Here is a 19,631-nt window from a genome sequence, read left to right on the forward strand (position 1 = left end):
GTGATACAAGCAGTCTTGCAGAGTGTCAATTTGTGTGTGATATCATGTGCGATACAAGCAGTCTTGCAGCGTGTTTACTTGTGTGTGATATCATGTGCGATACAAGCAGTCCAGCAGCGTGTCAACTTTGTGAGTGATATCATGTGTGATACAAGTAGTTTTGCAGTGTGTTTACTTGTGTGTGATATCATGTGTGATACAAGCAGTCCTACAGCGTGTTTACTTGTGTGTGATATCATGTGTGATACAAGCAGTCCTACAGCGTGTTTACTTGTGTGTGATATCATGTGCGATACAAGCAGTCCTGCAGCGTGTTTACTTGTGTGTGATACCATGTGCGATACAAGCAGTCCTGCAGCGTGTTTACTTGAGTGTGATATCATGTGCGATACAAGCAGTCCTGCAGCGTGTTTACTTGTGTGTGATACCATGTGCGATACAAGCAGTCCTGCAGCGTGTTTACTTAAGTGTGATATCATGTGCGATACAAGCAGTCTTGCAGCGTCTTTACTTGTGTGTGATATCATGTGTGATACCAGCAGTCCTGCAGCGTGTTTACTTGTGTGTGATATCATGTGTGATACAAGCAGTACTGCAGTGTGTTTACTTGTGTGTGATATCATGTGTGATACAAGCAGTACTGCAGTCTGTTTACTTGTGTGTGATATCATGTGTGATACAAGCAGTCCTGCAGTGTGTTTACTTGTGTGTGATATCATGTGCGATACAAGCAGTCTTGCAGCGTCTTTACTTGTGTGTGATATCATGTGTGATACAAGCAGTACTGCAGTGTGTTTACTTGTGTGTGATATCATGTGTGATACAAGCAGTCTTGCAGCGTGTTTACTTGTGTGTGATATCATGTGCGATACAAGCAGTCCTGCAGCGTGTTTACTTGTGTGTGATATCATGTGCGATACAAGCAGTCCTGCAGCGTGTTTACTTGTGTGTGATATCATGTGCGATACAAGCAGTCCTGCAGCGTGTTTACTTAAGTGTGATATCATGTGCGATACAAGCAGTCTTGCAGCGTCTTTACTTGTGTGTGATATCATGTGTGATACCAGCAGTCCTGCAGCGTGTTTACTTGTGTGTGATATCATGTGTGATACAAGCAGTCCTGCAGCGTGTTTACTTGTGTGTGATATCATGTGTGATACAAGCAGTACTGCAGTGATTTTACTTGTGTGTGATATCATGTGTGATACAAGCAGTACTGCAGTCTGTTTACTTGTGTGTGATATCATGTGTGATGCAAGCAGTACTGCAGTGTGTTTACTTGTGTGTGATATCATGTGTGATACAAGCAGTCTTGCAGCGTGTTTACTTGTGTGTGATATCATGTGCGATACAAGCAGTCCTGCAGCGTGTTTACTTGTGTGTGATATCATGTGCGATACAAGCAGTCCTGCAGCGTGTTTACTTGTGTGTGATATCATGTGTGATACAAGCAGTACTGCAGTGTGTTTACTTGTGTGTGATATCATGTGTGATGCAAGCAGTACTGCAGTGTGTTTACTTGTGTGTGATATCATGTGTGATGCAAGCAGTACTGCAGTGTGTTTACTTGTGTGTGATATCATGTGTGATACAAGCAGTACTGCAGTGTGTTTACTTGTGTGTGATATCATGTGTGATGCAAGCAGTACTGCAGTGTGTTTACTTGTGTGTGATATCATGTGCGATACAAGCAGTCTTGCAGTGTGTTTACTTGTGTGTGATATCATGTGTGATACAAGCAGTCTTGCAGCGTGTTTACTTGTGTGTGATATCATGTGCGATACAAGCAGTCCTGCAGCGTGTTTACTTGTGTGTGATATCATGTGTGATACAAGCAGTCTTGCAGCGTGTTTACTTGTGTGTGATATCATGTGTGATACAAGCAGTCTTGCAGCGTGTTTACTTGTGTGTGATATCATGTGTGATACAAGCAGTACTGCAGTCTGTTTACTTGTGTGTGATATCATGTGTGATGCAAGCAGTACTGCAGTGTGTTTACTTGTGTGTGATATCATGTGTGATACAAGCAGTCTTGCAGCGTGTTTACTTGTGTGTGATATCATGTGCGATACAAGCAGTCCTGCAGCGTGTTTACTTGTGTGTGATATCATGTGCGATACAAGCAGTCCTGCAGTGTGTTTACTTGTGTGTGATATCATGTGTGATACAAGTAGTTTTGCAGCGTGTTTACTTGTGTGTGATATCATGTGTGATACAAGCAGTCCTGCAGTGTGTTTACTTGAGTGTGATATCATGTGCGATACAAGCAGTCCTGCAGCGTGTTTACTTGTGTGTGATATCATGTGTGATACAAGCAGTCCTGCAGCGTGTTTACTTGTGTGTGATATCATGTGCGATACAAGCAGTCCTGCAGCGTGTTTACTTGTGTGTGATATCATGTGCGATACAAGCAGTCTAGCAGCGTGTTTACTTGTGTGTGATATCATGTGCGATACAAGCAGTCCTGCAGCGTGCCAGGGCTTCAGATGAGTATCGCTGTGAAGGTTCCCGTATGAGTGTTGTAAGAGCCGCTGTAATATTCTTGACGAGCTCAGCAGTCCCGGCGGTGACCAGGCAGCACGCGGAGGTCCATTCATCAGACCCGGCGCTCCATGGGGTCTCAGCAGGGAGCGTCACCGAGGTCTCCATCCAGACCCGAGACACGGTCCATCTTCAGCCAGACAGCGACGCTCCCTTTTGGACGTGCGGAGGATTTATCGGCGAGCCGAAGTCCTCGTGGGGGAGCGAGGAGCACGGCGAGGAACATTTGTCAGCTTATGCTTCACGGCAGCAATAAACACCTGGGATGTGTCATTATGTGGCCATGAGAGGGGAGATCGCTCAGGTGTCACCTTGACGTCCTCACCTGCTCATGCTAACTTTGCAAGACATACTTTAGCCCCCGGATGCTCGTTAGCGCTAGCGAGGCAGCGACATGATCACAATAAAAGTGATCTGCATGCAAGCGCGCGGCCGAGAAGGCCCGAAGTCGGCCCGGCTCGTAAAAGTGCGGCCGGCCAGCCAGCCAATCAGCATCAAGTGCACCTCCTCCATACTGTAAAAGAACACGTGCATATTTAAATATGCGCTTTGCATTGACAGCGCTTCATTAAAAGCCTGAAATATTCCTGTTTCACACGCCAGCATCCCCAGTGTGCTATTTATTGCTTTTCCCCGCCCGTGCCTGGGAACATTAATAAAAGACTACAATATCATTCATCCTGCGCGCTAATTAGGCAGCACGTCCCCGAGAAGACACTGTAAGGCACATCAATTCCATTAATAAGCTATATATTGCTTTAACATCCAAAAGCTTTGCTTGGAAATAAAATCAACTTGCTTCAGCAGGGAAGGACTTTTCTACATTTCAGCTTAAACTCATTCATTTTGCTTAAAGGATAGAAAACGACAGCAATTAAAAAATATGTTTTTTATGATAGAAATACAGATTTTTATCGTTGTGGTTGCCAGGTCCCTGGAAAAAAAAAAGGGGCCATTTTGCAGGGCGACTCAAGCCGATTATGTTTGCCTCAACAAAAGCAGCTGGAGTCTTCTTGTTTGTTGAAGACACTTCGGGGGAGTCCCGAACATTTGCAGATTATACAACCTGGTGACTGACAATTATTTTTTTATGTTTCATATCTGCCAGAATTTAAACAGACGTGCAAGTTTCAGAATATTACAAACACATATTTGTACGTGCTATCGCAATTTAATCAAGCCAACGTCGTTAGCATTAGATATCACGCTAACAGGTTTACGAGTGTCTGTGTTAGTATTAATAACTTACAACAACATTCTTTTTGTATTGTTTCATGTCATTGTAAGTTAATAATACTAACATAGACACTTGTAAATGTGTTAGCATAGTAGCTAATGCTAACGACCCTAGCTTGATTACATTATGATAGCAGGTACAAATATGCATGAACACACTCCCACAGACATCACACATGGGACGCTTTAGTAAGTAAAAATGGTTTTAGTTATATTGTAAAACTTACTAATGTTGTTTGGAGTGATGAATGAAGAATCCATGCGAGTAGAAACGCTATGGACAATCAGTAAACCAATGGCCACTTGTACTTCCGTTTCAAACCGCTTTTTCAAAGGAGTCCTGGCCAAGAGGCAGCAGAGTTACTCATAAAATGACATTTGGATTAAAATGACAAGATATCATCAAGTCAAACACTTATATATAACTGAGGCTCCTTCAAATGCCCTCAGTTCACATTTAAAAGCGTTTAAGGATAAAAATTCAGTCAGCTTCCAGTCTCTGCAACATGTTCCAAGCACTGGAGCTGCAGAGAGAAAAACTTGTTTTCCTGGCTCAGTGCCAGCAAAAGGAACAGAGAACAACATCTGAAGGTTGGCTCTCAGAGCATAAGAGTCCCCACTTCTCTGTGGAATCAATGCACTCATGCAATAGTCCCAGAAGAACCTGGGAAATACAAGTAGACCAAGGACACCCTCCCCTGGTGAGCAGAGAAGGACATCCACCCCAGAGTACACATCACAGTGGTGGCTACCTCAAAGAAGCATGGCCAACACAGTCCATCATCTGAAGACCATGGTCAACACAGTCCACCATCTGAAGATCATGGCCAACACAGTCCATCATCTGAAGACCATGGTCAACTCAGTGCACCATCTGAAGACCATGGTCAACCCAGTCCACCATCTGAAGACCATGGTCAACACAGTGCACCATCTGAAGACCATGGTCAACACAGTCCACCATCTGAAGACCATGGTCAACCCAGTCCACCATCTGAAGACCATGGCCAACACAGTCCACCATCTGAAGGAGCTTTTTTACACCAAAAGAAAAACATCTGTTATCAGGGAAGAAAAAGCCCAATTGAAGTTTGAGTTTCTTCATCAGTTGATGAATGAAAAGTTCAAAAGTGAGAGAGTCATCAATGAAAAGGTGTTTCCTTCCATGCAGCACATGACCCTCAAGAGTGTTTCCTTCCATGCAGCACATGACCCTCAAGAGTGTTTCCTTCCATGCAGCACATGACCCTCAAGAGTGTTTCCTTCCATGCAGCACATGACCCTCAAGAGTGTTTCCTTCCATGCAGCACATGACCCTCAAGAGTGTTTCCTTCCATGCAGCACATGACCCTCAAGAGTGTTTCCTTCCATGCAGCACATGACCCTCAAGAGTGTTTCCTTCCATGCAGCACATGACCCTCAAGAGTGTTTCCTTCCATGCAGCACATGACCCTCAAGAGTGTTTCCTTCCATGCAGCACATGACCCTCAAGAGTGTTTCCTTCCATGCAGCACATGACCCTCAAGAGTGTTTCCTTCCATGCAGCACATGACCCTCAAGAGTGTTTCCTTCCATGCAGCACATGACCTTCAAGAGTGTTTCCTTCCATGCAGCACATGACCCTCAAGAGTGTTTCCTTCCATGCAGCACATGACCCTCAAGAGTGTTTCCTTCCATGCAGCACATGACCCTCAAGAGTGTTTCCTTCCATGCAGCACATGACCCTCAAGAGTGTTTCCTTCCATGCAGCACATGACCCTCAAGAGTGTTTCCTTCCATGCAGCACATGACCCTCAAGAGTGTTTCCTTCCATGCAGCACATGACCTTCAAGAGTGTTTCCTTCCATGCAGCACATGACCCTCAAGAGTGTTTCCTTCCATGCAGCACATGACCTTCAAGAGTGTTTCCTTCCATGCAGCACATGACCCTCAAGAGTGTTTCCTTCCATGCAGCACATGACCCTCAAGAGTGTTTCCTTCCATGCAGCACATGACCCTCAAGAGTGTTTCCTTCCATGCAGCACATGACCCTCAAGAGTGTTTCCTTCCATGCAGCACATGACCCTCAAGAGTGTTTCCTTCCATGCAGCACATGACCCTCAAGAGTGTTTCCTTCCATGCAGCACATGACCCTCAAGAGTGTTTCCTTCCATGCAGCACATGACCCTCAAGAGTGTTTCCTTCCATGCAGCACATGACCCTCAAGAGTGTTTCCTTCCATGCAGCACATGACCCTCAAGAGTGTTTCCTTCCATGCAGCACATGACCCTCAAGAGTGGCCACTAAGTTGGAGGCACCTTCTCAGGTTTGGAAAACAGCAGAAGTTTGGTCTTGTCAGCACTGAGAAGCACTTTGAGGTCAAGAAGTGAATTCTGCAAGAGGACAAACGCTTTGTGCAGGGAGCTGACAGTCTGCACCACAGGTGATCCACAGGTGATCCACAGGTGATCCACAGCAATACATCATTGGATGGTCAGCAGAAAAAAAGCATATCAGCATCAGAGAAGATCATGGATGCGTGAGATAAATAGGAGGGGCCCCAATACAGATCCCTGAGGCCCCCCTTTCCGAACAGTGACACATTGTGAACAAAGACCCTCGTATTTAAAAGACTGGGTCCTGTTTTTGAAATGATTAGAAAAGCAAGCGAGTGTTTGTTGTTTGTTGTTTTGATGGTCCAGTGAGAAAGCTTTTCAAATAGTCTGGTCTCCTGCTTTGGAGAGATCAATAACTACTGATGTCATCCATGATGTCATCGACCACCTTCATTGGTGCTCTGCTGTTTCCTCAAACCTGATTGATATTTACGAGTCTTTTTATTTGAAGAGAGGAACTCTTTCAATTGATTACAAACAAGATATTCCAGGATTGTTGATAAGGCTCACAAATGTGATGTTGTCCTATTATTACAAAGAACTGTTGGCTGCTTTAAGTAGATTTCCAAACTGATGGAATGTCTTTGTTTTTAACTGACAGATGAAGAAGAATTGTAAGTGTCTCTGCTATAAAAGCAGCTGCCAGCTTTACAAAATAAGGCTCAGTTAAGTCAGGTCTGAGGGACTTTCTGTGGTCTAAAGTACAAAGAGCACTTCAAGACAAGTACAAGGAGCGACATTCAAACAGAAACCATGGGAGTGTCTGCTCAAGGATTCCCTAAAGTTGTCCCTTTTTCGTCAAATAGAGAACCGGAGGTTGGTTAAAACAGTTCAAGACTTCAGTTGGTTCTTAAACTGGCACTGATTCTGGAAGTCCAAATGTGGGAAAGTTGCTGTGTTTTTAGTCTCAGACAAATGTCATCACGTTCCAACATGTTGTTGAGGTTCTCAGTGGTGACACATCATAACTTTTCTGATTTGGCCTTTTTGACGAGTGAAGTGCATTGATTCCAGAGCTCTCTCAAAGATGTCCAATCACTTACTTTGTCTTGCATTATTCCGCTCATGAATGATGTCTGCCAGTTCTGGAGAAAACCAGGGATGTTCTTGTCCCTTCATTCTGTATTTCAAAAAAGGTGCATGTTTATTAATCATTTGCATGAAAAATGTCCGAGTGAGCTCTACATCTGGTACTAGACTTATATGTTCCCAGTCCACATTAGACAAATCACGATGAAAAGCTTTTTCATTGACATTTTGAAGATTCCTTCTACAAACAATGCGAGGTTTGCACTTCAGAATCCTAGAATTTCTACATGCAGCAATAACACAATGATCATTATAAACTACTCCCTAAGAAGAGAATGAGTTCAAAACAAATCAATCAAGGTAGATTTATCTGCACTTTTGGGATTAGGCCTGATGGGAAAGTTGACTAACTGGTTGAGATGAACAGAAAGACCAAAGCTTTTAAAAGTATCAGAAGCTGCATTTAACCAGTCCCAGTTCAAATCTCCTGACAGAAGTCATTAAGTCATTTAACTTATCTAAAAGCTGCTTTAATGACTCCAGCGCCTCCTCTCAAGCAGATGGAGGCCTGTACTACCCCAGCACAGTAGTATGTCCTGATTGGAGGACTATTTCTACATCCAAAGCCAAACATTCCATGTGTTTACTGATTGACTGGGAAAGAACAATTGAAGCAATAAATATGATTTTAACACGAAGAGCTAGACCCCCGCCCTTTTTAGGCCTAGCGGCGCAGTAAACATTATACCCAGTAATTCTACCAAACATGTACATTCCAATGCACATCTTTTAGATTTCACATCAGAGAGTGTCTGGGAGCACTGAAGTTCAGGTCATCATCATCATCATCATCATCATTTATTTGTATTCCTTTCATGAAAATGCATATTTACAAGCCACGTACAATTGACACTGTCATTGTTTTTTTTTGTTTTTCTTTCTTATACATTTCCATGATCAGAAAGGAGCAGAGGGAAGAATTATATTCTTATATTTATCTGCCCCTTTTTTTAACACAAATGACAGTATTTTAGATGAATTATAACTGTTCCCTCCACCAACACCCAAACTCCAACATACTTTTCCATTTTCCTTGAAGCACTTTCACAATGACACGTCCAATCTAAATCAAAACTCAGTTTGATATGATTTCAGTTTTCTCTTATTATAACTTTTTTTAGATACAAATATATTCTTACAGCTTTTTAAGTCTTTGTTTAGAGAATTCTATGCTTTCACGGCAACAACAGACAAGCACATTTGTTTCAAATTTGTTGGCGCTCTTGGATGTTTAAAGTCATGCAGCCTTCTGTGCTTCTCATCTTCACATGTGAACACAAATAACTTTTGGATGTCCTTCGGAAGAACTTTATTTCTCGCTTTGAACATCATTAATAGCGTATTCAATTCTACAATGTCTTTTAGTTTTAGTAATCCTGACCTAATGAAGAGTGGATTTGTATGGTCTCTATATCCTACTTTAAAAATAATTCGAATTGCTCTTTTCTGTGAAAGGATTTGGTTGCACATTTCTGAACAAAAGTAGAAGTAAAGCAATCAACAGCCTCTGCTTGGCAAGTGATTTACTTTGAATTGTTTGGAATGCTGAAGTCCCTTCATTTTGTGAATTGGGGAGATACGCGTGTGAAGCAAAGCAACATTTGAGCTCTGACAGGTCTCTGAGCAGAGCTGGAGACAGACTGATATCATTTTGCAATTGTAGATTGTAGAACACAGAGAAGCATGTGCCAACACCTTCCACACCGGGGTGGAGGTCTTTGGAGTGTCCGCAGCTCTTCAATGTCTGCAGGACAATACACGGATGGATGGATAGTACTTTATAGATGGAATAGTTACTGAATGCAATGTAGCGCGAGACAGGAATATCCCAGGTTGTTTTCTGGCACCTGAATTATCATTTTTTCATTTTCTTCTTTTCCTGCCCCTGAATTAGACGATGACGTCGCGTGACAACACGCATAAACAGGAATTGAGGCAACACAAGGAACAAAATACGGCAAAAAACCAATACCGGCCGCGGTCTCAGGCAACAGGAAAAAGGAGAAGAAACTATTCCCGTCAGCAGAGGAAAGAAGCGCCTTCCTTCCAGACCAGTCGACGGGGTGCTCCCCACCAGGGGACGTGGGAATCACAATCACTTGAATAATCCCAGAGGGGAACATGAAATAGGTTGCTATCAGCCCTCGGAGGACCTCCATGTCTTCCTGTGTCAGGACTTGGTGCTGATGGGAAGATAAAACCTTGGTCAAGTGCTTTGTTCCTTCTGCGCCACTCCTGATTGGACCTGAGCTGCAGGAGACAACAAGGTGCAAGTAAAAGGAGAATTGTAGATGACATTTATTCAGCAGAGAAGGAGGACAGTCACTTCCTGGCCTGAAACAAAACATCCAATCAGGGATGACAACTCCTTTACCTTTTCTGACCTTTGGCTTCCCCAGACTTATTTACTTGTCAGGGTGAGATCCATGTTCTTGCTGGACTACTTCACATCAAACATACAAATATTTGGGGGGTAAACAAACACAAAATATTGCCTAAAGGGCATAAACAATAAATAAAAAAAACACAAAAGAATAATCCAATTGTATAAGAGAGAGAGAGCTCTGACGATGATCAAGAGCAGGGGTGTCAGACTTGTTTTAGCTCGGAGGGAAAATGTAGTGCCACGCAGGCCAGGCTGCTAAAGTCATGGCTTAATAACTAAGAAATAAAGACAACTTCAGATTGTTTTTTTTTTGTTTTCATTTGGCCAACAATCGAACAAGCGCATTCTGAAAATGTGCACATGACAAATAATCCTCTTGGCAAAACACTTCAAGATGATTGAAAATCCTGAGGAAAACTTGTGCAGTTTCAAAATCAGCATGAAGAACACAAAGAACCTAGACGTTGTCTTTGTAGTTTTTACAAGGACATTCAACTTCAAGCATTTCCTGTTCAGCATTCTCATGTTGGCAGTTCGCCATTAAAGACGTGTTTGGAAAAGCAGTCGAGTGTTTCGTCGAACCGACGCATTGGTGACATCCGCAACTGCCACAACACAAACATGTGTCATCATTCATATATTACAATTATAATAGAACCATAGCTGAAATCAAGGTAACATAACTACAAACTTAACCAATGTGAACATGGTAGATTTAAGCATAAAATAAAATACAATAACAAATGTAGAAACACACATTTTTACAATGGAGTTCAGGGTGAGCATCACGCCGTCAACAAAATTGGAATCGGTGCACGGAACTCTAACTACAAAGATGATGGTCATATTTACTGATATTTTTGCATTTTACCGTTTCGTTATTTTATCCTCGAGTAGATAATTTCTAATGGATTGTACGTCAATACTGCATCAGTCTGGTGCCATCTGCTGCCAGACACAAGAGGAGCAGCTGATCGCTTGCACTTGCGCCGATTGGAGTAGCGGCAGCCAATCCAGAAGGCGCTTAAAGCCAGCTGACACGGCGTCATGTGTGATGTTGCTTGTACTTGAACTGCTACTGCGACATCCAGTGGACACATTTAGAACAGCAGGGACTTTCATTGAAAAAAATTGCAGCTCAGTTTTACACTTTGCAAACTTGTCTTGCGGGCTGCTGGCCGAATTAATCTTATTTGCAGGCCGGGCTGTAAGTTTGACATCTCCAGGATCTACAGACTTTAGTGTATAAAAAGTAAACCCCTTCCTTTGGAGACCTTTGCCAAAGCTGTGGGGCAGAATGATGACTTGGGGCCCGAGGAGGTTAAGGACACTCCAGCCTGACCCCCGTGATCAGGAGGGCGATCACGTCGGGGTCACCAAACTGCCAACACAAGACTGATGATAGAAAATAGTGGAGACTGTAAAGCACACCCAGGCCGACTGGGTGAGACCGTGGTCCGAGCGACAAGTCTCATTGAAATCATCTGTGTAGTTTTCTGCTAATCCTGCTAACAAAACAACTGCAACCAAAACAATTCCCAGCTTTTCTTAGTCCAGGTAACAAGAACTAAAGTCCGCCTTGGCTCAAGACTAAACGAAGGTTTTGTAAACATCAATACAAACCAACAACAAAACAGTGATTCAAACAACAACAACACAAATGTTAACCTTGTTCTATTCATTAAAGAAACAGTCTGATGGCTGATTAGTCACACCCGTGCAGTGACATTTTGCTTCATGGCAGCCATGTTTTTCAACCCATCTTGCTAAAATTGGACAGACATGTTCTTATAAGTTCTCTAAAAGTGCATACCAAATGTTGTGGTGATTTGTCCAAACACTAAATAGTGACTGGCTGTGATTCGTAGAGTGTCCTGACCTGGACTCAGACTTTGGAGTTTAAAAACAGCGCCACAGTGTTTTGTATTTGTTTCCAAAAACATAATAGTAGCACAGGCAAAACAGTCGATGCATGCTTCAAAATGTTGTGTGCAGCAGATCACTAGTCGGAGGGTTGGCTTCCACAAACTAATGTGGTAAAAACTAAAACACATGTGGTCCTAATTTTCTCTGACGTCTGTTTAATGGAGCTCAGTTAATTGCAAGAGGAGCAAATGGAAAGTAGTTTTTAATTCAAAGTTAATAAAGGACTGAAATGAAAGAATGTGATGCTTGGGGAAGATGTACGTTTGTTATGAAAGTCATGAAATGTTTACAGAACAACAACGGAGGATGATCATTCATATGTGAACTTGCACAACGCTGGATCTTCATTTGGAATACGGGCTAAGGTCAACAACTCTCTTGGCAACAACACGTCACACAATGGCAGCGCAGCTACTTTTTCTAGTGACCGAGTCATCTCATTGATGACTTGCATGTACACTATGTTACCCACACTGGTGACCCTACCTCTGTGGGAACCTGACACACCACACTGCTTCTCAGGTGCATGTATGTCAACAAGACTACAACTCTTTACTCCTGCACAGCAACAACAACCACAGCGCGGCCAATCAACTGTCAGAACACCTCACACACACACACACACACACACACACACACACACACACACACACACACACACACTACTATGGTGGAGTAATGAACAATACTGTGGTTGCAGGAACAAAGGTCAACGTCGCTGTCCATGGTGCTGAGGACAAGCATCATCGGGCAGGGGCGGGGCAGGGGCGGGGCATGTGCTGACGGCGAGACACAGCTGGCAGGCGATTAGATTTCACAGGTGGTACGTGTTAATCTAATCATCTGTTGTCTTTAACAGTGAGCGGCCGGGTGCAGGAGGGGAAGGAGCAGTGGAGAGACTGCAAAGTAGGGAAAAGAAACCAATTCTGTCTGAAAAGTGTGAAAGCAAACATTAAAACCTTCGTCAACTCTGCACAACTGGCACCTGCGTAGGTATCAACCAGACCGCAAATACATTCATTCATACATACGCACATCGATAGCTACATACGCTCCCACACACACACACTTATACACATACATATACGCACACATTCACTGTACAAACATACATATACACATACATGTACACGCACATTCACAGTACAAACATACATATAGACATACTGTACATATACATTCACTGTACAAACATACATATAGACATACTGTACATATACATTCACAGTACAAACATACATATAGACATACTGTACATATACATTCACAGTACAAACATACATATAGACATACTGTACATATACATTCACTGTACAAACATACATATAGACATACTGTACATATACATTCACTGTACAAACATACATATAGACATACTGTACATATACATTCACAGTACAAACATACATATAGACATACTGTACATATACATTCACTGTATAAACATACATATACACATACATGTACACGCACATTCACAGTACAAACATACATATAGACATACTGTACATATACATTCACTGTACAAACATACATATACACATACATGTACACGCACATTCACAGTACAAACATACATATAGACATACTGTACATATACATTCACAGTACAAACATACATATAGACATACTGTACATATACATTCACAGTACAAACATACATATAGACATACTGTACATATACATTCACTGTATAAACATACATATAGACATACTGTACATATGAGGTGTTAAGTCTGCTTGCTACCTCCATTTTGTCTGTAATGAGGGCGTCGCCCTCCTTGATGTTGATGTTGCTGAGTCAGGTTTTGAGTTTCTGTCTGCATCCAGGAAGTTGCTTGTTGAGGATTTTTCAAAGCTCACGTGGCTTATTTGTGTTTTCCTCTATTTTGTTGTCAATGTAATTTTTTTTAAGGATTTAGTCAGGTGGTTTGTCTTATTTCTTAATTTATTGCATTGCTTTTTGAGTGTTGTAAGGAGTGATTTGAGGGGTTGTTTGTCTACTTCAGTTTTGCACTTTTGGTATTCTGAGTATGTTCTGTCTCTATGTCTTTTATGGCAGCTGATAGGTCTGGATTGATCCATGGTTCAGAGCGGGCTGTGATCCTGACTGTTCTCATGGGACCCACATTGTTTAGTATTGCTAGGAATGCTGTTTTAAAGCGATGCCAAGCATCCCTGACCAGGTTGCTCGTGGGCACAGGGGACCAGTCCCACTCACCCAGTGTGAGGTTGAAATGATCACTGGAGTATGCTTAAGGGATCTGGATTGAGCTGTTGTGTGGCCCTTGGCTTTGATTGAGCTATTTCGCGGGTGCAGAAGGTTAGATAGTGGTCGCTAAGACCACAGATCATGAGCCCACTATTTTTTATGTTAGGCTGGTCTGATGTGAGAATTAGATCCATGGTTGATTGGGTTGACTCACACACCCTTGTGGGTAGTGTTATTAGCTGGGTGAGACCGTGCGGATTACAAAGCTTCCTGTAAGATTGGAAGACAGGCGCATCTCTGCATTAAATATCTGTGTTCAGATCTACAAAGATTCAAGGGCATTGTGGTTGAGATCAGTGCGAGTTATGTATTTTAAATATTGGTGAATATACATACAAACACCCCCACCATGTTTGTTCCTGTCCTTTCTGATAACTGACAAGTTTTCTATCTCTATCTCTGAGTCAGAAACCCTTTGATCTAATTTAGTTTCAGAGAAACTCAGGATTTTTACATTGTTGTTGTGGAACATTTCTCTAATTTGGTGTAGTTTGGTGGCAGCGAGGCCATTCACAAGGTGGAAGATGTGTAGCCCACTGGAACCAAAGAGAAGATCAGAGTCCGCTGGGGAGAGGTATTGTCCAGATGATGGTGGGATGACCATGTTGGTTGTTGCGATGAAGTCCAGTCCTCTGTTTGGAAGGAGAGGTTTGGGGGAGGGGGAGAGAGACCCATTGTTCATCTGCCAGGAGATGGGGGATCCAGATATGGGGGAGGGAGGAGTAGGAGAGGGGGGCTCAGGTAGGGGGGCAGGGGTGGTTTTTGCGGGCTTCAGTGAGGCTGAAACAGCAACCAGGGTTGAAGAAAGACTCCCCTGAAGCCTGTGTAGGCCGCAGGGGTCCAGGTGAGGCGTTGTTGACTGTCAGGGTTCGGGGGAAGGTTGTGAGGATTTCCCGGGGGGTGTCGTCAGCCGCCGGTCCGCCATCCTCACTGGTGACCGGGGTGTCGTCCACCGCCATTACGCCGTCCGCCGCCGGGCTGCTGTCCTCACCGGTGTTTGTGCTGTCTTCCTCTGCCGCCGACCACACCGATGATCGGGGTGAAGTCCTCTGTCGTGCCGCCGTCAGCCGCCGCTCCACCACGCCACCGTCCGCTGGAACGCAGGTGAGCTCGAGTGGTGATGAGCATGTGAGGGCTGGCGCAGGTGGAGAGCTAATGTTTTTAGCATAGCTCCGACGAGGTCCCGCAGCTAAGCTGGCTTCCTTGGCGTCATAAGCAGCAGCCATGGGTGTTGGTGCGCTGGTGCTTGCATGACTTCGCCAGGCTGGACAACATTAACCGGGTGGTTACTGGGAACAAACATCATAGTAGGGGAAGGGTCAAAACCTTGGCAACAATTCAACAACAGACAAGAATGCAGAAGTTACCGGGCGGAGTAGAGCAAGGCACAAAACAACTGTCCACGCTGGAAGATAATCTCTCCTGATTGCCAACCATGAGGACAACACAGGTCCATTTACTTCCTGACATTCAAACAGAAAACAACAAAGTCCAGTCCCATCTATGGACTGCGAGGCCAGTTCTTCATCGCAGGTCTTTAGATGGTCAGGTCCAAATGTCCTGTTTGATTGTGTGCTGAGATGTCCAACAGATGTGGGCGGGTGCAAAGGTCATGTTGTCATGTCACAAATGGACTTACAGTGCAGACATATGTGGCAGCTCTTAACGGATTAGCACTCATTTTGTCTGCGCTGGCATCGCACCGTCAGCCTTGATGCTGAAACACACACACACACACACACACACACACACACACGGTTAACTCTTCTCTGGAGGAGGCTTGACTTACAGCGCAGGACCTGTCTGGGAGAGGACATGCATTGTGGATAATTGGACAGCAGCCTTGCAAGAAAATATTGTTTTACTGAGGCTCTCATTAGCATGGAAGTTGAGTGTAATATTTGAGCCAGGTGGTTGTTCAAGAACAAGTGCACCAGAGAGGTTTTACCACAAGTGACGCAGTGTTGATTTCATTTCATCATTTCTTTGACAGGGAGACTTTGCTGTAGCGGAATTAGCCAGCAGGCTATTTTACAGCCGTTGTCCCTGCTGCCATGTTGACAAGGGTCAACCTAAAACCGTCCTTCTCAACTGGCACGCGGGCCAAAGCTTTTCATTTCACACTTAAATAGACTTGTTGAAACCATGTAGAACTTGACTGTTCATGTATGCAGTACTCCCGCCACCCGGCAGGGGGCAATAGCAAAGCGGCAGTGGGTGAGTAGAAGAAGATGGCACTACCGACCCAGAAAAAAATTCTAATAAATCGCAAAAATCGGACTTTTGACAGTGGCTGGACAACAAAGTATTGAAATTGCTGACTTTGGTGAACATCAATCAATCAATCAATGTTTATTTATATAGCCCCAAATCACAAATGTCTCAAAGGACTGCACAAATCATTACGACTACAACATCCTCGGAAGAACCCACAAAAGGGCAAGGAAAACTCACACCCAGTGGGCAGGGAGAATTCACATCCAGTGGGACGCCAGTGACAATGCTGACTATGAGAAACCTTGGAGAGGACCTCAGATGTGGGCAACCCCCCCCCTCTAGGGGACCGAAAGCAATGGATGTCGAGCGGGTCTAACATGATACTGTGAAAGTTCAATCCATAGTGGCTCCAACACAGCCGCGAGAGTTCAGTTCAAGCGGATCCAAGACAGCAGCGAGAGTCCCGTCCACAGGAAACCATCTCAAGCGGATCAGCAGCGTAGAGATGTCCCCAACCGATACAGGCGAGCGGTCCATCCTGGGTCTCGACTCTGGACAGCCAGTACTTCATCCATGGTCATTGGACCGGACCCCCTCCACAAGGGAGGGGGGGACATAGGAGAAAGAAAAGAAGCGGCAGATCAACTGGTCTAAAAAGGAGGTCTATTTAAAGGCTAGAGTATACAGATGAGTTTTAAGGTGAGACTTAAATGCAAACAAAAGTGTTTACACACATGTAGGGCTGACTTTGACCTGCAGAGGGTGACAAAGCTAAACCACATGTGTGCAATGTTTGCTGTATGTATTAACACTAAACATTCAATTTTATTCATGTAAAATACACAATGGATGTTACACTTTTCAAATGTTTGTATTTTCAGTTGAACAATCCTAAATAAAGGAAGATGTAAAAAAAAATTAAACTAAGGAAGAAAAATAATTCAATAGAAGGAACATCAAACATCAATAAAATGCAGCTTGTTTCTTCATGCTGTTAACTATCTGTCTAGCGGCACGCGCTGAAAACAAGAAGCGAGGGAAAAATAATGAATTTAGTATACTTCGTACATAAGTAAACGCAGCCTCAAGAGGAGCCACTTTTCTAAAGAAATGTCCACATTTTGATGTCCGGCCCCTGAGACCTTGGGCTCTCAGAACTGCGACCCTCTTCTTGACGTGGTTGAATAGCCCTGACCTGCAAGCAAGAAGTGTTGGATGACAAAAGATCACAATCAGTATGACGAGCTACCGTAGCCAATAGCATCTTTATATACAACATCCTAGCATTGCATTTCAGTGTACATAAGACATCACAGTATAAATAGAAACAAGTACAATTATTAATTTAATCCAATTATATACAAGATACAAATACAGTTCTTGTTGACAAATCTGACTTGCTACAAATATGATTTTAAAGTATTGTAAGAGGACACCTGGCTAATGTGTGACAGACCAGAAGTTCTGGCTGAAGGAACTCTTCCTGAGTGGAACCTCAAGTCTGCTCTTCAACAACTGGCTCAGTGGAGCTGGAGAGAAACCTTGTAGATCAGACAAAGATTGGACTATTTGATGAATAAATTAATATTAAATCCTCATAATGAGATGATTTAATTTTCAAGACGTTGTTGTTGATCATGATTTTCTTTTCTTTGCACTTGGACTTTCAACAGTTTTCTAAACTGGATCATTTTAGTACACGCTATTCATTGGAACTGTTTGAATACCCAAACATGGAAAACAAATAACATTAGAAAACATTTGAGATTACCCACAATTCCTAGTTTTCTGGGACATTTTGCCCAATAAAAATGTACGAGCCATTTGTTGGAACTCACACAATTCTCACATTTCTCAACCCGTTCTCATTTCAAACTGTACTACGTCAACATGTTTCAACCAATTTGACAAATTCCAACACCAACACATTCATAGCATCTAGGACAACTGTGCTAGGATCAATGCAATATGTTCCTAGCTTTTCCTCTTATCTTTCTTCTTAAATGATTTCCTAAGACAAGTCCGTTCACAATCGTGACGCAGAAAAAACACAAACAGATTACAGACGAGAAATCCGTATTATCCCAGGGGGGAAATACATAATGCCAAAATGTAAGTTTAAGAAAGGGGGGACTGCTCATGTCGCCCCGAAGTGGAAAAAATACTGGTGGAGTTCAGAAAAGGAGGTTCTACAGCAGGAAGTGGAAAAAAACAAAGTAGTGCGTGTTTGTGTGCGTGCGCGTGTGCGCATGTGTGCGTGCGTGTGTGTGTGTGTATGTGTGTGTGTTATTTTGAAATGTCTATATGTTGCTCATTTTGCTATATACCTGTCTGTTTTATCTATCTATCTATCTATCTATCTATCTATCTATCTATCTATCTATCTATCTATCTATGTATGTATGTATGTATGTATGTATTTATGTATGTATGTAAGATTAGAGGATAGAAGTAAGGGAAGTGATCACTCTAAAGAACATATAGCCCCCCCTAAGAGTGCTGGTGGATTAAGTTCTTCCCTCCAAACATACCCCAGCTAAGAAAAGAATGGTGAATACAAAACTCTTTTTAAAAACTTGGTAAGTGGGCGTAAAAGAACAACAGATGTTCTTAACAACGGTTGCTGAATGAGGCCCAATATTAGAAAAAAAATTCCATGCACCATTTTTTTCTACCCAAGTCCAACCTTTCAACCATCCACCCACATGACTCTTCCAATATATCATACCCAGAAAATGTTTGCCCTTCCCCTTAAATCCTGGCTTTCTGGAATTTCCAAAAATGTTCTCCCTATTGACAATCAATGGGAAATATACAATCTATTGCATATCCCACATTCCTCATCTGATCTAAACCCTTCCAGAATCCACACACTCCAATCACCCTGGAAATTCAAGAGAGTATATTTCCATGTTCCAAAACTGTCATGATTACCTAAAACTACCAGGAATTTCCCCCCAATAAAATATACAATATACTGCATATCCAACATTTCTCAACCAATTTGAAAACCTCCAACATCCACACACTCCACTCACCTTGTTGGACAATCAAACTACCATCCACACACTCCACTCACCTTGTTGGACAATCAAACTACCATCCACACACTCCACTCACCTTGTTGGACAATCAAACTACCATCCACACACTCCACTCACCTTGTTGGACAATCAAACTACCATCCACACACTCCACTCACCTTGTTGGACAATCAAACTACCATCCACACACTCCACTCACCTTGTTGGACAATCAAACTACCATCCACACACTCCACTCACCTTGTTGGACAATCAAACTACCATCCACACACTCCACTCACCTTGTTGGACAATCAAACTACCATCCACACACTCCACTCACCTTGTTGGACAATCAAACTACCATCCACACACTCCACTCACCTTGTTGGACAATCAAACTACCATCCACACACTCCACTCACCTTGTTGGACAATCAAACTACCATCCACACACTCCACTCACCTTGTTGGACAATCAAACTACCATCCACACACTCCACTCACCTTGTTGGACAATCAAACTACCATCCACACACTCCACTCACCTTGGACAATCAAACTAC

The 19,631-nt window shown here is 43.1% G+C and overlaps 1 protein-coding gene across 1 annotated transcript in view; it reads left to right on the forward strand.

Annotated features, from left to right (window-relative positions):
• Window positions 1-4,540: 4,540 nt before the first annotated feature.
• The window catches only part of LOC133540678 (titin-like), a 21,649-nt gene continuing 6,558 nt past the window's right edge, over window positions 4,541-19,631 (forward strand). Inside the window, exons 1-3 of the mRNA XM_061883494.1 lie at window positions 4,541-4,663; window positions 12,254-12,329; window positions 12,413-12,542. Coding sequence (XP_061739478.1) covers window positions 4,541-4,663; window positions 12,254-12,329; window positions 12,413-12,542 — 329 coding nt within the window. The remainder of the gene's footprint in view (window positions 4,664-12,253; window positions 12,330-12,412; window positions 12,543-19,631) is intronic.

This window comes from Nerophis ophidion, linkage group LG22, assembly GCF_033978795.1.
Source record: "Nerophis ophidion isolate RoL-2023_Sa linkage group LG22, RoL_Noph_v1.0, whole genome shotgun sequence".
Classification (NCBI taxonomy): domain Eukaryota; kingdom Metazoa; phylum Chordata; class Actinopteri; order Syngnathiformes; family Syngnathidae; genus Nerophis; species Nerophis ophidion.